Source organism: Rhincodon typus, chromosome 24 (genome assembly GCF_021869965.1).
Source record: "Rhincodon typus isolate 14 chromosome 24, sRhiTyp1.1, whole genome shotgun sequence".
Taxonomy (NCBI): Eukaryota; Metazoa; Chordata; class Chondrichthyes; order Orectolobiformes; family Rhincodontidae; genus Rhincodon; species Rhincodon typus.
This window is the reverse complement of record NC_063355.1, coordinates 31,136,471-31,153,856: the sequence shown is the minus strand read 5'-3', so window position 1 is coordinate 31,153,856 and position 17,386 is coordinate 31,136,471. Positions and strand designations below refer to the sequence as shown.

General features: G+C 39.4%; 1 protein-coding gene across 1 annotated transcript in view; it reads left to right on the top strand.

The window, feature by feature from the left end:
* Positions 1-17,386, top strand: part of grk3 (G protein-coupled receptor kinase 3) — a 267,076-nt gene that overhangs the window by 164,666 nt on the left and 85,024 nt on the right. The window contains exons 8-9 of the mRNA XM_048611731.1: positions 6,618-6,709; positions 10,517-10,616. Coding sequence (XP_048467688.1) covers positions 6,618-6,709; positions 10,517-10,616 — 192 coding nt within the window. The remainder of the gene's footprint in view (positions 1-6,617; positions 6,710-10,516; positions 10,617-17,386) is intronic.

The following is a 17,386-nucleotide window of genomic DNA, read 5'->3' as shown; positions in this document are numbered from 1 at the left end:
GAAGGGTCTAGGCCCGAAACGTCAGCCTTCCTGCTCCTCTGATGCTGCTTGGCCTGCTGTGTTCATCCAGCTCTACACCTTGTTATCTCATCTACTTGTTCGTTTGGATATTAAAGATTTCCTGACATCATGAAAAGAGGAGCAGGGAGTCCTAAAGAAAATTCATCTTCTTCAGCAACAAATTATTAGATTGTTTATCAGATTTCTCCTCACAGGATCTTACTGTAAGCTAATTGTCTGACTTGTTTGTCTACACAGCATTAGCGACTATACATCAAAGTAATTCATCGGACATAAAATGATTTAGGACATTGAGTGACGTGATAAGGAGTCATACAAACACATAATTCTTTTCTACAGTGCTAATTTATAGAATCATAGAATCCCTACACTGTAGAAAGTGGCTGTTTGGTCCACTGAGTCTGCACCGACACTCCAAAGACCATCCCACTAGACCCAGCCCCCCTCCCTATCCTTGTAATCTTGCATTTAACACAGCTAATGCATCTACCCTACACATCCTTAGATACTACAGGGCAGTTCAGCATGGCCAGTTCACATAACCTGCACATCAGTGGACTGTGGGAGGAAACTGGAGCACCTGGTGGAAACCCAGACATGGAATAATGTGCAATCTCCACACAGACCCAAGACTGGAATTGATCCTGGATCCCTAGTATGGCAGCTGTGCTAACCACTGAGCCACCATGCTGTCCAGTATTTTATTATGTGCCATTTGTGCTGTTTATTTTTGAGTAGCATCTTAGAATTGTTCTGGGCTGAATTTGAACTTCTTTATTTCAAGCTCCTTCCAGATGCAACTTCCTCCTGTTTACAGGAAGTGTCAGATTGATAATTATCTTGGAATTTTTCAACTTAACAAATCCAATTTATATCCTTTAATTAGCATGAATAGCTCTGTCTTTATTGCCTTTAGTATCAACAAAATGTCCATACAACATAGTATGGTGGGATACAGTTTCTTCAGGACCAGCTAGCTACAGCTACAATTGTTAATTGTATACCTGCCCTGTTCAAGAGTCACATTACTGACTCAAATAAAGGTACAATGCTGTAAATGTTAGAAAACTGAAATAAACACAGAGAATGCTGTTGAAACTCAGCAGGTCTGGCAGAAACTGTGGAAAAAGAGAAACAGAGTTGACACTTCAATTCCGATATGACTGTTCTTTGGAACTCTGGCTACTGAAAGGTTATGGGCCAAGTGCTGGAAAGGGGGATTAGTGTATATAGGTCAGTGCTGGTGAGCTGGGCTGAAGGGCATGTTTTGTGCTGTGTGACTCTGACTGGCCAGATGCTGCCTGACCTGATGAGTTTCTCCAGCATTCTTTGTGTTTGGTTCGCATTGCTGAGTTTGCCACAGAGAGTTCACAAATGATCCATCATTTGTTCAAATGCCTAGAACACAACTCTTCTTACCATCCAAACCCATCCCCAAAGACGATAGGCACCGGTTGATCATTAGACACCAGACAAGTTTCAACTCTTGAATAATATATACCAGGAATACCATAAAATCTGAGGTCATGAATATTGTCTGTCCGAATGGATTGCTTTATTGAAATTTTACCCAAACATTCACTCGGTGATTTTGCAGTTTCCAGCAAACAGATGCCCACTACAGCTCATTTAGTTGAGTATCTAGTTCTCGTTCCAGGCTTGGAGAGTAACTTTACAGAATTTTGTTTCAAGATTACAGGATTTATTGATTTGCCCAAAGAGACGCTTTAAACCATAAATAGAGACAACATTATCCGATTGACATATAAATTAGGATGATTTTTGTGTAATTGAGCACCCTTGCACGTGAATGAAATCCACTGATCCTGTTTCATCTCTCTAATGATCCTCTTATCTTAACAAAACGCTGAATCATAATCTACTTTCACAGTATCTGTTGAATGCTGTGAAGAGCATTCAATTTTATTTAAAGCCTTTTCTATACACTTCACATCTCCAGTTTCTTTCACAATACCCGTAGCAGTAATCTACTTACTGAATGATGGCCAACAAACCCTGTGTTTTCAGTTTGTTTATGAGTTTTGATGTAGAGGTAGCATAGTCAATGGCCATATGATTTCCCATTAAGTTCCTGCTAATGATAGTCATACAAACCTCGTCTTGGGCTTTATAATTAGCTTTATGGCTAAGTACTTTGAATTGAAGAGCTGGCACCACATGATCAAGTGTAACTTGTTTGAGCAGTAAAAGTCTGCATCTTGTAATGCACTTTAACACTGTCATATAAACCAGAACCACTCAAAATTGATGGCTATCCTTTGATGATAGCTAAGAACTCTTGATGAACAAAGTAATCAGCCAATGGTCAGCTGTTTCCTGACAACATCGGATGTTGGATGTGTTAAGCTTTTCATCGCTATGTTATCAATTGGCATGTCACTTTGAGGACTATTTTGAACATAATTGGTGAATTTTGGAAATGAAGCAGGAGACACCACTTACAAAGGAATGATGCTGAAAGCCATATTTCTTCAGCTAAGTGGTTGGAAAACAATGAGAAGCTGGGAATAATTTTCAGAAGACTGTTTAGAATGGTGGCACGGTGGCTCAATGTTTCGCACAGCTGCCTCACAGCACCAGGGACCCAGGTTTAATTGCAGCTTTAGCTGATTGTGTATGTGGAGTTTGCATATTCTCGCTGTGTCTGCTTGGATTTCCTTTGGATACTGTGGTTTCCTCGCACAGCCCAAAGATGTACAGGGCTAGATGGATTGGCCATACTAAATTGCCCATCGTGTCCATGAATGTGTAATCTAATTGGTTTAGCCATGGTAAGTGCGGGGTTACGGGAATAGGGTGGTGGTGGTGGTGGTTTGGAGGATTAATGCAGACTTAACAGGCCAAATGACCTCTTTTCGCACTGTAGGGATGCTATGATCATTATAGCTGCATTATAACAGTGCAGAATCTCAATGCACAGCAAATGCAGAATTGGGGCAATACATGGACCTCACAAGCCAGATATTATTCAAGGATAGCCTAACACATCTCCACTACAGCAGCAGGCAAGTCCTGCTCAGTTTTCCTTCGAGAGAAATGCATTCACGTCTATGATGGAATAATTGTTGAAATGCATCAAGCATAATTTTTTCCAGGATAATATTTACTTTTGTTAAGAGGAGCTGGCACTAATTAGTTTATCATTTAACCCTTTTAGTAAGTACTTCACAATAAACCTCAAATACTTTATGAAATGTTAGTGGGATGTGTAATAGTATGGCTAATGGAATGTTGGTGCTTATTTCAAGGGGTTTGGAGTGTAAGAGCAGGGAAGTCTTACTGCAATCCTACAAGGTGCTGTTGAGACCACATCTGGAGTTCTGTGAACAGTTTTGGTCACCTTATTTAAGGAAATATATCATTTCATTGGAGGCAATTCAGAGAATGTTCACTAGGATGATCCTTGGTACGGAGGGATTGTCTTATAAGGAAAGGTTGGGATTCTACTTTTCGAAAAGTAGAAGAATGAGACGTGATCTCATTGAAACATATAAGATTCTTAAGGGGCTTGACAGTTTAAATGCTGAGAGGATGTTGTTCCTTATAGGAGAGTCTAGGACCAGAGGACGTAGTCTCAGAATAAAGGAATGCCGATTTGAGACTGAGACGATGAGGAATTCCTTCTCTCAGATGGTTGAGAGTCCCTGAAATTCTGCCCCCACAGCTCTCTGTGGCAAAGAGTTCTTGTGTATATTTAAGGTTGTGATCAATATTTTCTTAATCAGTAGGGGAATCAAGGGTTATGGGGTTCGGGCAGGAAAGATCATAATGCATGGCAGAGCGAGCTTGAGGGGCCAAACAGCCTGCTCCTGTTTCTATTTCTTATGGACTTACGGTCTTTACTTATAACTCAATTATAGATGCACAACTGATTTGATTTGAATTGGTCTGTCAGAGAGTAGGAGCCTACTACTTAATATCGAGTTACCAGAGACACCCTTAAGTTAAAGTGAACATTCAAGGTGTATTTCAGGCCATGTAAATGATATGTCCAGTCTAGAACTGCTTCTTGCAGATTAATATGTTGGCTAGCATGCATTAAATACAGGATTATACAAGGGCCAAAGTGTGATCCACAGTAAATGGTATAGAGACCAGAGTGCATTACTTTCAGGGTAGCACATGAGCTGGAGAGTCACCCACAGAATAGCACACAGGTTAGAACAGGCTGTAAAGCTGTTGCATACCAGTCTTGAAACTTTTTTTCTTTCCAAGCAGCTTTGGCTAATGCCCATTTAAGGAGTGAAAAAAAAGAATGATCTGCCTATAGTCCTGGCACATGTTATCTCTTAGTCACATACAAGGTGTAGAGCTGGATGAACACAGCAGGCCAAGCAGCATCAGAGGAGCAGGAAGGCTGGCGTTTCGGGCCTAGACCCTTCTGTGACTACCACCTTCAAAATATTTACCTCAGTGTGAACAAAAGAAAAAAGATATCATATTTACAATACTCACCTACTGTCAATTATTGTCTAGGTTCATAACATTGAGAAACGGAGAAGGGGATGGTGCTGCTGAAATAGTCCAGCTTAAGTGCTCTATTGAGAAGAGGGAGTGATGGAAAATTGCTGAGAAATTGTGCAAAATGCATACAAATCTAGTGCTAACAGATTCAAGGCAATTTCTCAGCCCTCTGGTTCCGGTTGTCTGTTCGAGCAACATTCTGCAGCTAATTAATTGAATGATTTTATGAATGAAAATCTCATGCCAGTGTGGTTTGGATGGACAAGGCAAAGAAGACAATATTTTTGGTTTCTACTCTGTGGTCGATGACTACTTGCAGATTAACATGTTGCCTAGCATGCTGTAAGTACAGGATAAAACACAAGCCAAAATATGTTGCACGCTAAATAGTCTACAGTCAAGGCAGCACACAAGTTAGAATAACATCCTTAGAATAACGTTCAGATTAGAACATACTATTGTGTAACAGTCTCTCTTGGTGCTACAAACATCAATGGTAAGTATTATGGAAAAAGAACTACTGTTATTGTTGTATCTTTAAAAAAATGTCTAAAATCAGTTTGTATGCCTTGAAACCACGTTTCTCTGATACAAGAAGCAGGAATTCTGTTAACTGAGCAAATCTAATGCTTTAGCAAATGTGATACAATTGCACTAATATCGATAAATAGTGTACAGCACATAAACATCTTGAGTTGGATCACTGATTCACTCTGTTATCCCATGTTGTATAATTTGCTAATATTCAATATTCTTTAACTTTTTTTTTCTGTACAAGCTTTGTATGCCACTGATTCTGATAATACATGTGTTTTATAAATCCCCTATTATTAATTACATAAATAATTCACTCCATAACATTCAAACTCGCAGAAGTGCTATGGCGTAGAAGGGGGTCATTTGGCACATTGTTTCTGCAACTGCTCTCCAAATGAGCATGAAGGCTTAGTGCAATTCTGCTTTATCCCACTATCCTTGCACATTGTTTCTGTTTAAATAATCATTTAATGATTTCTTAAATTACTCAATTAAACTTGTCTTCATTACACTTCCAGGCAGTGTATTCCATACCTGAACCCCTTTTTGTGTGAAAAAGATTTTTCTGCCATCACATTTGTAAATTTCAATTCTGTGCCCTGTTGCTCTTGAACCTTTTATGAATAGGAACTGTTTCTCCCAATCTACTCTATCCAGACCCCTCATGATTTTGAAGACTTCTATCAGATTGATTCTCTCTTAGCCTTCTTCACTCCAAGGAGAACATTCCCAACCTCTCCAATCTATCCTCAACTGAAGTTTCTCATCACTGGATTCTTGTACATTTTACGTATTGCCTCAGTCTGTTACTCCATTAAGTGATCCAACGACTATAATTCTGTAGGGCAAGTAAAAAGGAAAAGGAAAAATTGCAACAGTGTAAGTGTAGATTTTTTTCCCCCATTGAGTTGTAACTATATCGCCCTATGTAAACCAATGGAAATCTAATTATATGTACATCTGACTCTGGCATATTTGGTTTTGCAGTAAATCTGTTAGCACTAATGAAAGCTACATGGATTAATATTTGTATTTATTGAAACATGTGGAAGTGGGAGTATATTCAAGTGATGGTAAAATTGTACAGTGATCAAAACTTGGTCTTACTGCCACGGCAGCTGTAGAAATCAGCAAAAATCACAAATTATTCCTAATAATTAATTCATTTGTTACCCCCTCATACGCTGATTTTTTTTTTTTTAAAAAAAGCACTTCTTGGATTATTGAATGTTTGTGTGTCCCACATTATCACTGCAAACCTTGTGCCTCTTTTTGTAACAACAGCCTCTGTTCTCTATCCTGTCCTGCAATAATACTTTCCATCCCATGACACTTGTTGAAGTAATATCCTGTACATTAAATAGGAAGTAATATCCCACTTTATATCACTTCCTGTGACAATACAATGATAATACTGCCTATTACAGTAGCAAACACTGTCTTAGGGTATTATTGCAAGATGTAATATCTCTGAAAGGATAAGTCCAAATTCACTTAAATAAAAAATGTCTGAACAATGTGTCAATTTCTGCTAATCAGTGCACAGGAGTTATGGCATTTCATTTATTTTGCAGCTAACAATGAATGACTTCAGTGTGCATCGTATAATCGGAAGGGGAGGATTCGGCGAGGTTTATGGATGCAGGAAGGCTGATACTGGAAAAATGTAATTTTATTCCTACATTCACTATTTATTTCCAAGAACTTGAGTTCTATTTCATTACATCAATGTACAAGCTACACTATAATTTGTATACTATTACATGGAAGATAATAAGTGGACATTTTTTTTGTGAGTGGATAACATCCAGGCTGAAATTACTATTTACAGATTAATATGTTGGTTGGTGTGCATTAAATATACAGGCCAAAGTGTTTCCCACACTAAATAGTGTAGGGACCCAAGTGTATTGCATTCAGGATGGTCAAATTGTCACCCATAGGATAACGCACAGATTACCACATGCAGCAAAGCTGTTGCATACAGATCTTGACGTTTATTCTCTCCAAGCAGCTTTGGCTAATGCTCATCTGAGGAGTCAAAAGAAAAATCTGTTCATAGGCCTGGTGCACACATGTGACTACTACCTTCTAACCATCAACCTATGTGTGAACAAAGGCACAAAGGATGACATACTTAGAATTTTACAGACAGTGATCCTTGCTGTTGCCAACCCTAACTCCGTGATTCAACATCTTCTATTTAGCAACTTAGTTAATATTGAAACCAGCAAAATTTGAACATCTATGAATTTTATGTAGATGTATGATAAGAAGTTGAAGCCGACAAAATAAATCAATATTATTGAATTAAGCTTCCAATTTTTAATTCAGTGTTAACTGAGCATTTATCTTGAGGTACAGTCTTGTAATTTTTCTAAATTATATAAATAATTTATATCATTTCATGAAAAATGGGATTCAGCACCCTGAAACATATTGCCACATTTTGTAAATTATACTTTGTGCGGAAAAAATAGTCTCAGATTGAGCCCTACCCAGTACCTTGTCTCAGAGTGATCAGTAAGAATGTACATGAGACATTTATGCTTCTCTTTATGTAGATATACTTTTTTCCACATTAAATGGCAATTCCAAATGGGTAACAGAGTATAGTTGTGGGAAGCTAACTTGGAAATGGGATAGGGAAGAGAAAATTGAAAAATAATTAAGAGAATGAAGACCTGTTTTAGTCTCCATAGATTTAAACCAGGGGCATTGATGGGAACATCTGTAAGATCATCCTGAGTTTTCAGTTTAAAGAGTGAGAAGGAGGTTGGAAGCATGGAACATCTTGTGTTTCAGGCTGAGGAGGATCTTTGCCAGTGAGGCATCTGGACAACTGTTCTACAGTTGAGGATGGTAACAATTTTAGTTAAAGTGCAAACTGATTTCAATACTTTCTGCCTACTCCCTGAAAATCCTGCTAAATGGGTTTTATTTCCTGATTATGGGACAAAAGTATCATGTATCCAAGGTCCATGATTTTGCAACCTGTAGTATTTTTGTCATTATTGTTCACGAAAATAAAACTGAATTAGAAACTGGAGTCCCGGTCTTCCAATTACCATCAGATCAGACATGACTGAGGTAAATCCCATTTTTACTGATTTTTACAGCCAGCATTCCATCATAGGAAACTGGTTAGGAATTTACCCATCACAGGGTCAGTGTTTGCATCAAGCCATACCTTTTTGTATGGCAATATCTACCAAATTCTAGAAAGTGAAATGTTTAAAGATCCCAAAAGCTCTTTAAAAGCTACCAAAAGAGAGTCTGTGTATGGTAAGTGTCTGAGTGGGTAGGGTGACAGGTGATTAATGTAAGGTGTTAGGTGGTTGAGTGGGTAGACATGTGGGTGAATAAGTGAGGTGGCAAGTGATTGAGTGAGAGGGGTAAAGTGGCAGATTGATGAATGAGTAAGTGGGAAAGTGGGGAGGGTGCAGGAGGTGAGTAAATGGGTCAGGTGGATCAGGTGTTGAGGGTGGTGTGGGGTGTTGCTAAGGTGTCTGTGGAGAGGGGAGGTGTCAGTGACTTATTGGGTTATCAGTGGTGCAGTTAGTCGCGGGTTGAAGCAAGTTTTTATGAGTAATTTTTTCTGGCTAACTATTAAGGTAATGGAGTCAGAATCCTCTAAAGTCTCTGCCTTACATTCATATTTAGGGACCTGTTTTGGAGAGTTCCAGATGCAGTGTAATTGCCTGTCAGATGTTCAGACATCCTGATCAATTATTGCATAGTCAATGTACCAGAATATTCTTTCAGTGTGTGTCTGTCTTCAACTATCTGGAGATCAGAAGATCTGTGCTTGTATTTATTTTTAAAAAATCAACTCTGTTGCAACTAAATTAGATAATTTGCCCTGATAGCGCTTGAGTTTCAATAGTAGCCTAGCATTCAATTAAAGATAGATAAATCAATGAGAAAATATGAGCTATTTAAAAATTGAAAACCGCTTATGAATGAGCTTTTTTAAAAAAATCAATTGTGCCTTTTAATAACCACTGGCAGTGTGTCCTTTCATAAAAACAATGAAGATGAATGTGTTTTTTCTACTACATTTATAAAATTCAAAAACTAAAATAGTGATGAGGGAGTTTATTCATCCAATTTGATTGAGGCTTATAGAAAAACTGCAATCCACCAAAGAACAGCATCCAACTTCTTTAACAATTCCAGCAATAGTACCTCCATCATCATACTCAGGTTTGTAATCCAAGTTTTAAACACTGTTTTTGTGAAAAAACCTGACAGCATTTATGATATTCATTGCCATTTTTTAACATCTATATTCCTTCGTCTTGCAATTGTGATTGAATTTGATGTGGATTAACTGCTTCTGTTTCAGTTAGTATCTCAAAATGTGTCAGTATTGTCTCTCATGTACATTCTTTCAAAGTAGAGTCAAGAAGTTGCTGCCCTGACACTGGGGATACAATATGTTACATACTTCAGTATGCAGAATCCATATTTTCACTGTTTCCCTTATGCCTCAGTGTTGTCATAGAATCAAAGAAATGTACAGCATAGAAACAGACCCTTTGGTCCAACTTGTCCAAGCTGACCAGATATCTAGTCCTATTTGCCAGCACTTGGCCCATATCCCTCTAAACCTTCCTATGCATATACCCATCAAGATGCATTTTAAATGTAGTAATTGTACCAGCCTCCACCACTTCCTCTGGTGGCTCATTCCATACACACACCGCTCTCAAGACCTTGACTATTCACCCTATCCATGCCCCTCATGATTTCATAAACTTCTATAAGGTCACTGCTCAGCCTCTGATCCTCTAGGGAAAACCGTCCCAGGCTATTTAGCTTCTCCCAAAAGCTCAAACCCTCCAATCCAGGCAACATCCTTGTAAATCGTTTCTGATCCCTTTTGAGTTTCACAGCATCCTTTCTATAGCAGGGGGACCAGAATTGAATGCAGTATTCCAAAAGTGGCCTCACCCATGTCCTGTACAGCCACAACATGATCTCCCAGCGAAAACAGAATGTGTTAATCCAAGTGGAACCTGACAAAAGCACCAATAAGATTCATCATGATAGTCTCAAGAATTTTACTGCTATGTTAAAACTCAAAAATCTGGCTTTGAAGAGTGACTCAGCTCTGATGTACCATGCATCCCATTTTAAATCCACCACAATCCTGTCCTTTTCCACTCCCCTCACCCAAGGGAAAAATCATTGTTATTTTAATAATGTATTATCTTGTTCCAGGAGGGTTATGTTTGGCTCATAACTGAAGGCAATTTGCCTCTCTGTTGGAAGTCCGGGTGTATGTGCGAATAATGAAAAAAATTGATTGCAGTCTCACTTTTCACCTCTTTTGCTTTCATTCTGTACCTGGCTGCCCAGCCTGAATCCATAGATCCATACTGCGTCCTGTGCATTTTCTCTTTGTGAATCATTTTGATCTGTAACGTGACGATTTGTGTAATTATCCTCTTTTCCTTGTGACTTTCAGGTATGCCATGAAGTGTTTAGATAAAAAGCGAATCAAGATGAAACAGGGAGAAACGTTAGCCCTTAATGAGCGAATCATGTTGTCACTAGTCAGCACTGGGGTGAGTTCAGATGCAGTTTTGTTTTTATAAGCGTATTGTTTGTAGAAGATGGTACTTGTTTTGAAAGTTGCCACTGGTTAAAAAGAAAGCTATAAACATCACATCTTACTTTAGCCAAATATGAGTGTCATCTGCCTCGAAGCTTTGGAATTGTTCAGACTTTGTTGACTGGTGCTATTATGGAATTAAAACACTTATGCATTCTGCTGCAGCGCCAATTAATTACGTTCTTCCTATCTTTCTTGATAATAAATCATTTGGAATGCATTACTTCCTCCTCTTGAATCTGGCTTTGAATCTAGTGGAGGTTATCATAGCCTCTAAAGTGCCCTTTATGAAACAAGCAGTTTGTATTCAACTCCACATACTTCGTTCAACCATGTAACACACAGCCATGTTCACAGTAAAAGAAAGGTTATGCCCTCATGCCTCAAGATCAAATAACAATGAGCTAACAATATCACATTCCCCAAGTACTGTTATTTTTTGCTATTCATAACATCAGCAATTCACCCAGGGCATTTTTAAACAAATGAGAACAAGTATAGTTTTGTTAAGGATGCGTAACTGGAAAATCTCTAATGTTGCAATGCACTGGAAAACAAGTATAGTGCAGTATGGAGTGCAAATTATCTTGGATTGACCCAATCAGCCAACCTAATTGACGTTTTAAGGATGATAAATGTTGATAGAGCAAAATAATCTTTGGTGTGATAACTAGAGGTTATTGATTCAAAATCACTGGGAAAATATTCTAGGGGTGAGATGAGAGGACATTTTATACACAACTGATTGTCACAATCTGGTAACCACTACCTGAAGAGGTTATGGAAGATGATTTCGTACATAATTTAAAATCAGAGTTAGACAGGTATTTGAGGATGATGGAATTGCTGTTTTACAGGCAAAAGGCTAGGGCATCAGATTAAACAGAAGTAATATTTCAAAGGCCTGATGGACCAGTGACCACCTTGTTGTATGTTGCTCAGTTCCTCCAGGAGGAGAAGCACTTCCCCACACTTTTCTAATGGAGTAGTGGGATAAGCTGAAAGATGAACGTAATAAGTGTGGCAGTGTCATTGGAAAAATTGACCTAGGCTACTGGCTTTGATGATGTATATAAATGATGCGTGGGTGGCACAGGAAAATAATTCATCCATCTTCAATTTTCTGCTTCTCTTCCAAAAACCTTTGGCTTGTTAAATAGACTAATAGTCTACGTTCGGCCTATGCTGTAAAAGGCATCTCAGCTGATCCTGATTTGATCTTTATCCATCATCCACAGCATCTCCTATTGTATCAGATGTCTTGGAAGAGCATTTGGGAGTGGAAGGATGAGTTAATTTTCCTCCTTCCTAGGCGATGGAGAATCATTGTAGTGCCCCAGCTACTATCTTGACTGATATTTCATCTGAAACTGAGACATTTTAAAGTCTGTATATCCCCATTGTGCAGATTTTTGAGAAATAGATGAGAAAGGAGATGACTGCTGTTTCCAAAGCTAATACATGTAAACAAATCCACCTTGTTAAGGCACAGTAGAGAATCTTTCTGGCCCCTTGGAGGTGACTGGCATTGAGGGGAAGGTGAAGGGCAGGAATTGGGATAGTTTCCAGGTACGTTTCCAAAGGTGGTCTGCCAGGGTAATCCCTGCACCATAGAGATGGGCAACAAACTGATCTGCTCAAGAATCTTTGTCCAAAGCTAACTAAACATTCCTGGCATTGGATGTACCTCTTGCTGAGCCTGGAGTTGGGCAGCTATTTGATGATACCTTCCCAGCGGCATGTCACAGGGCCATTTGATCCTCCTCTTAAATTCCCATTGACAAAGTTCAAGGCTGAAATGGCCCCAGCTGTGGCTATGAGCATTCCTGTACAATGGTTCTTTATTTCAGCCCTGTCAGCCTCGTTAGCTCTGATCCTTTCTTAAAAATACATAGTTCTGAAGGCATCCAACAGTATCTTCATTTGGTGACCCAGTCAGCCTCAGCAGCATTCACCTCTCTTGGTGGAACTTCTAATATTCTAGTCGTACTGTCCAGTTCATTGATCCTCCAAGTGTTGCAGTCTTGCCTACCATCCTCAATTGTACAGCAGAGGAGACCTGTTAATTGCTGCCTCCTATAAGATCATAACACCAAGTAGATGGCAGACACCAGTGAAGTAGACCCTGATTGTCTCATATCATCAGTTACTTTCTATTTTGGGAAGATTCCAAACAATTTCCAAAGCTGTTCTGGACACAAGTGTTTACAATAAATTTATGTCCCTGTATAGATTCCTGTAGCCATTGCTGTGTCACATATTACACAGATATGCATTTTCAGTAATTTTTCAGTACAAATAATTTAATTTCTCACTCCGTTTTATTCATTATAACCCTGGTTTTCATCTCACTTCTGAGGGAAATAGATCTGTTCTATCCACTGCATGGAGGTCCCTCATAATTGTGTGCACTTCGATTCAATCTCCATTCAGGCTGCTTTTTTTCAGTAGTAAATGAGCCTAACCAATCTATCCTCCTTGTTATTCAAGCTATGGTCTGGCTGGTGTTTGTACAGTTCTACTTAAGCTCCCCCTCTTATTGCCTGTGCCTGTATGAAATTTTCTCCTGACATTGTCAGAGCTCCTTAGTTATTAACTTTGGTATATTTAAATTCCTCTTTCCTTGATTTTAAAGTTATTTTGTATTATGTGTCTTGTGCAGAGAAAGTGATTTGCCAACTTCTTTCAAAGGTCCAATTTACACTGCGATGATCAGACTATGAGGAAGCACGTAATATTGGCCTAAAATGACTTAAAATTAATTTTCTGGATGAGAGTATTGATGGCAAAGTCAGCATCTAGAGCCCAACCTGTTAGAACCAGTGACATTTTACATTTCCTTGAAAAGCAGAACAAGAGAGCATTCAGGGTTTGAGTGAAGATTTGTAGCTCGGGTGCTGATTGTAGATGTTGGTGTGTTCACCGAGCTGGGAGGTTTGATAGCAGACATTTCGTCCCTTTACTAGGTGACGTTCTCAGTGCTGTGGAGCCTCCTGTGAAGCACTGTTGTCTTGTGCAGTTTCAAATTTATATGGTCTGGTTTTTGTCGCTTCCAGTAGGTGCCGGTATGTCGGGTCTAATTCAATGTGTTTGTTGATGGAATCTATGGATGAATGCCAAGCCTCCAAGAATTCCCTGGCTGTCCTGTTTGGCTAGTCCTATGACAGTAGTGTTGCCCCCATTGAAAGTGTGGTTTTTCTCAGCTGTGTGTATTGAAACCAAGGACATCTGGTCGTGTCGTTTAGTTGCTAGCTGGCGTTTGAGGATGTGCGTTGCTAGTTGTCTGCCTGTTTGTCCCACATAGCGTTTTGTGCAGTCTCCGCATGGTATCTTGTAAACCACATGTGTCCTGTCTGTGGTATCAATTGGGTCTTTAACCCTGGTCAGTTGCTGCCTTAGTCTGGCTACCGGTTTGTGTACTGTCATGATTCCTAGTGGTCTGAGTAGTCTGGCTGTCAGTTCTGAGGTGTTTTTTATATAGGTTGTGGTGGTCATTGTTTCGGGTTTTGGTGAATGTACTATACTTAGACTTGCAGATGACATTTAACAATGTGCCACGTCCACAATCATAACACAAAATAAAAGTTCATGTTGTAGGGGGGCTAATATATTAACATAGTTAGCGGGTTGACCAACAGGAAGAAGAAGGTGGGCATAATTGTTCCGTTTTTGGTTTAGTTTTGATGTTTTAAGTGATATGCCACAGGGATCAGTGTTGAGACCTCGATTAATTACAACCTACCAAATGTATAGTTGCTAAATTTGCCAATGACACCAAGGCAGGTAGGAATGTAAGTTGTGGAGAGAAGAAAAGGGTCTTGATTTTTGTGGGCTGTGGCTAAAATGCAGAAATTTGCTGGGAGCCACATATTCCACCTGTGAACCCAGCCTCACTCATTTCACAGAAGTGGGATTGGGTGTTAGCCAAGGTTCTCACGTGTATAATTCCCAGAGACAGCTGGCCGTTCAAATGACAGACTGTCTCCACTGCGACAGGATCTTGGAATGCATGGATGTGTCGCCCAGAGGTAGGAGATTAGACCAAGTAACAGCAGATTGTTTTTCAGTGCTTTTCTCTTGGATATACTAGTGTATCCCTGCACCACTCACAAACAATCTTCTCCATATTTAAACTGTCCCAAGAACACCTGACATCCCACCATCCCCCAAAGGATTCCTGAATCCCACAGCCAAAGGAAACCACTATCCTATACCCTAAGGAGGTTTCCCCATCTACAAAATGTCCCGGAAATTGTCCAACTTATCAAGATCTTTCGCGATGGCCAACAGCTATCGACCTGTCAAGGAATGTATAGATACCTCAAAATTTGGGGGTTACTACATACTGAATTGACCCAGCCATATAAATACTGTGACTCCCAGAAGCAGGTCAGAAGCTAGGGATTCTGTAGCAAGTAACTCACCTCTTGACTTGATGTGACTGTGTCTACCATCCACAAGGCATAAGTCGAGCATGTTGGAATGCTTTCCATTTGTCTTAATGACCATAACTCTAATAACACTGTGCTTTTAACAATAGAGTGTAGTCTACAATATAGAAATTTAAGCAACATGTTTTCTCCGTTGTGTATTGTGTATTTGTTTTAGCCATTCTTTGAATATGGCATGATTTGCATATGGGATCTGAGGGGCCATGATGTTAGGTTGGCACAGGAGGCATGAGGGGCCTTAACACAACTGCAGGGTTAGCGAATGAGGAATAGAGAATGAGGGCGTGACAGCAGGAGGGATCTTTCCTGTTTAAATATTTATTTTTAAACTTTGCATACAGAGTTGAGATTCAGCTGATAGGAAAATTAGAGGACACGCTGTTTCCCCAATCACCTGCCCAACTCTCAACTGGGCTAAAAATCAAAAGTGCAGGGAATGCTTATTAAAGATCGGGACATTGGAGCTGGGATTTCTCCTGACTGCAGTCCTGACCCAGAGACAAAGCTGCTGCAAGGGGATATAGATAATGATATGAGTGGGCACAAAAAAAATAGTGGATGGAATATAATGTGTGAAACTTGTCCATTTGGCAGGAAGAATGAAAAAACAGCATCTTATTTAAGTCAAGAGAAATTGCATAACTCTGAGATAGGGGGAATCTGTGTGTTCTGGTGCATAAAACACAAAACGTTAGTATGCAGATACAGCCAGTAATTAGGAAGGCAAGTGGAATATTGTCTATTGCACAGCATATACAATATAAAAGTAGGGATGTCCTACTGAATTTTATGCTGCACCTGGAGTCCTGAATACAGAAAGGGGTCCTTATTTAAATAAGGATGTAAATGTGTTAGAAGCAGTTTAGAGAAGATTCCCTTGACTGATATCTGGGATGGGGAGGGTTATCTTGTGGAAAGGAAGAACAAACAGCACCTGTATCCATTGCAGTTCAGAAGAATGAGAGGTGATGTTATTGAAACAAATGAGATCCTAAGCAAGCTTAATCGTGGGTGCTGAAAGAACATTTCCCTTTATGGGCAAGACTTGAAGTCGGAAACCATTTAAAAATAAGAGATCTCCCATTTAACGCTAACGTGAAGAGGATGTTTTTTTCCTCAGTGTTGAGAGTCTTTGGAACTCTTTTTCCAGAGATCAATAGAGATGTGGTCATTGAATATTTTTAAGGCAAAGATAGATGGATCCTTTACTAATAAAGAAGTCACATATTATTGCCAGTTGATGGGAACTTAGATTTGAGGCCACAACAGCCACCCTCTTGTTAAATAGCAGAACAGCTTGAGGAGCTGAATGGCCTACTCCTGCTCCCAATTTGTATCTTCTTATGTCTGCATTTAGTTTCCATCCAAAGTAATTAATTCATGGTGAGGTATTTTGGGAAGAGTTGGGACTAGGATCAGGCACTGTATAAACAAAAGTCGTTCTTTTCTGACTTTCCAGAATACAGCTAGACTTTCATATCACAGATGGTGCCTTTATTGAGGTTCTTTCAGCCAGCGAAATGAGTGAATATGTAATTGAACTTAATCCACCCCTAATTTGCGTATTTTCAAACTTACGATGTAGTTTTTGGGGTGCACCATTACAGACAGTGTTTCATATTCATTCTCCTGCCCTGGTTTTAAGTGTTAATGCGCTGACCAGGTGACTGTGCAGTCACTGGCAACAATTGTAGATGACAGTATGATTGTCGCATTGCTGCTGTGTTAAGTGTCGTGCTTTATTGCTCCACTGCAGTAAGCTGTATTCATTGGTAACAAAGTGGCTCTGTAAAGCTTTTAGTAGCTAGCATTAGGTCTGATCAAACTGTTTCCCATAATTGCCGAAAAGTAAATATTCAGAATTACCAAACAAAAGGTGAGCCATGGTGGAATATTGCATGAGTTCATGTTTAATAAAAGTGAGAATTTCTCAACAAATTTTTTCATATTTCATTGAAGCTATTTTAAAGTGATTAGAATCCTCAGTTAGTGCAGACAAAATATCACTGTGTTGTACAATTGCATTTTTAATTAGTGTTGATAAACAAATGTAGCAGAAAGAAAGGAAAAAAATTGAGTCCTCAGAGACCCAACAATTTCCCATTTCCTAGACAACAAGGTGCAGAGCTGGATGAACACAACAGACCAAGCAGCATCATAGGAGCAAAAAGGCTGACGTTTCGGGCCTAGACCCTCAAGGGTCAGCCTTGAAACGTCAGCCTTTTTGCTCCTATGATGCTGCTTGGCCTGCTGTGTTCATCCAGCTCTGCAC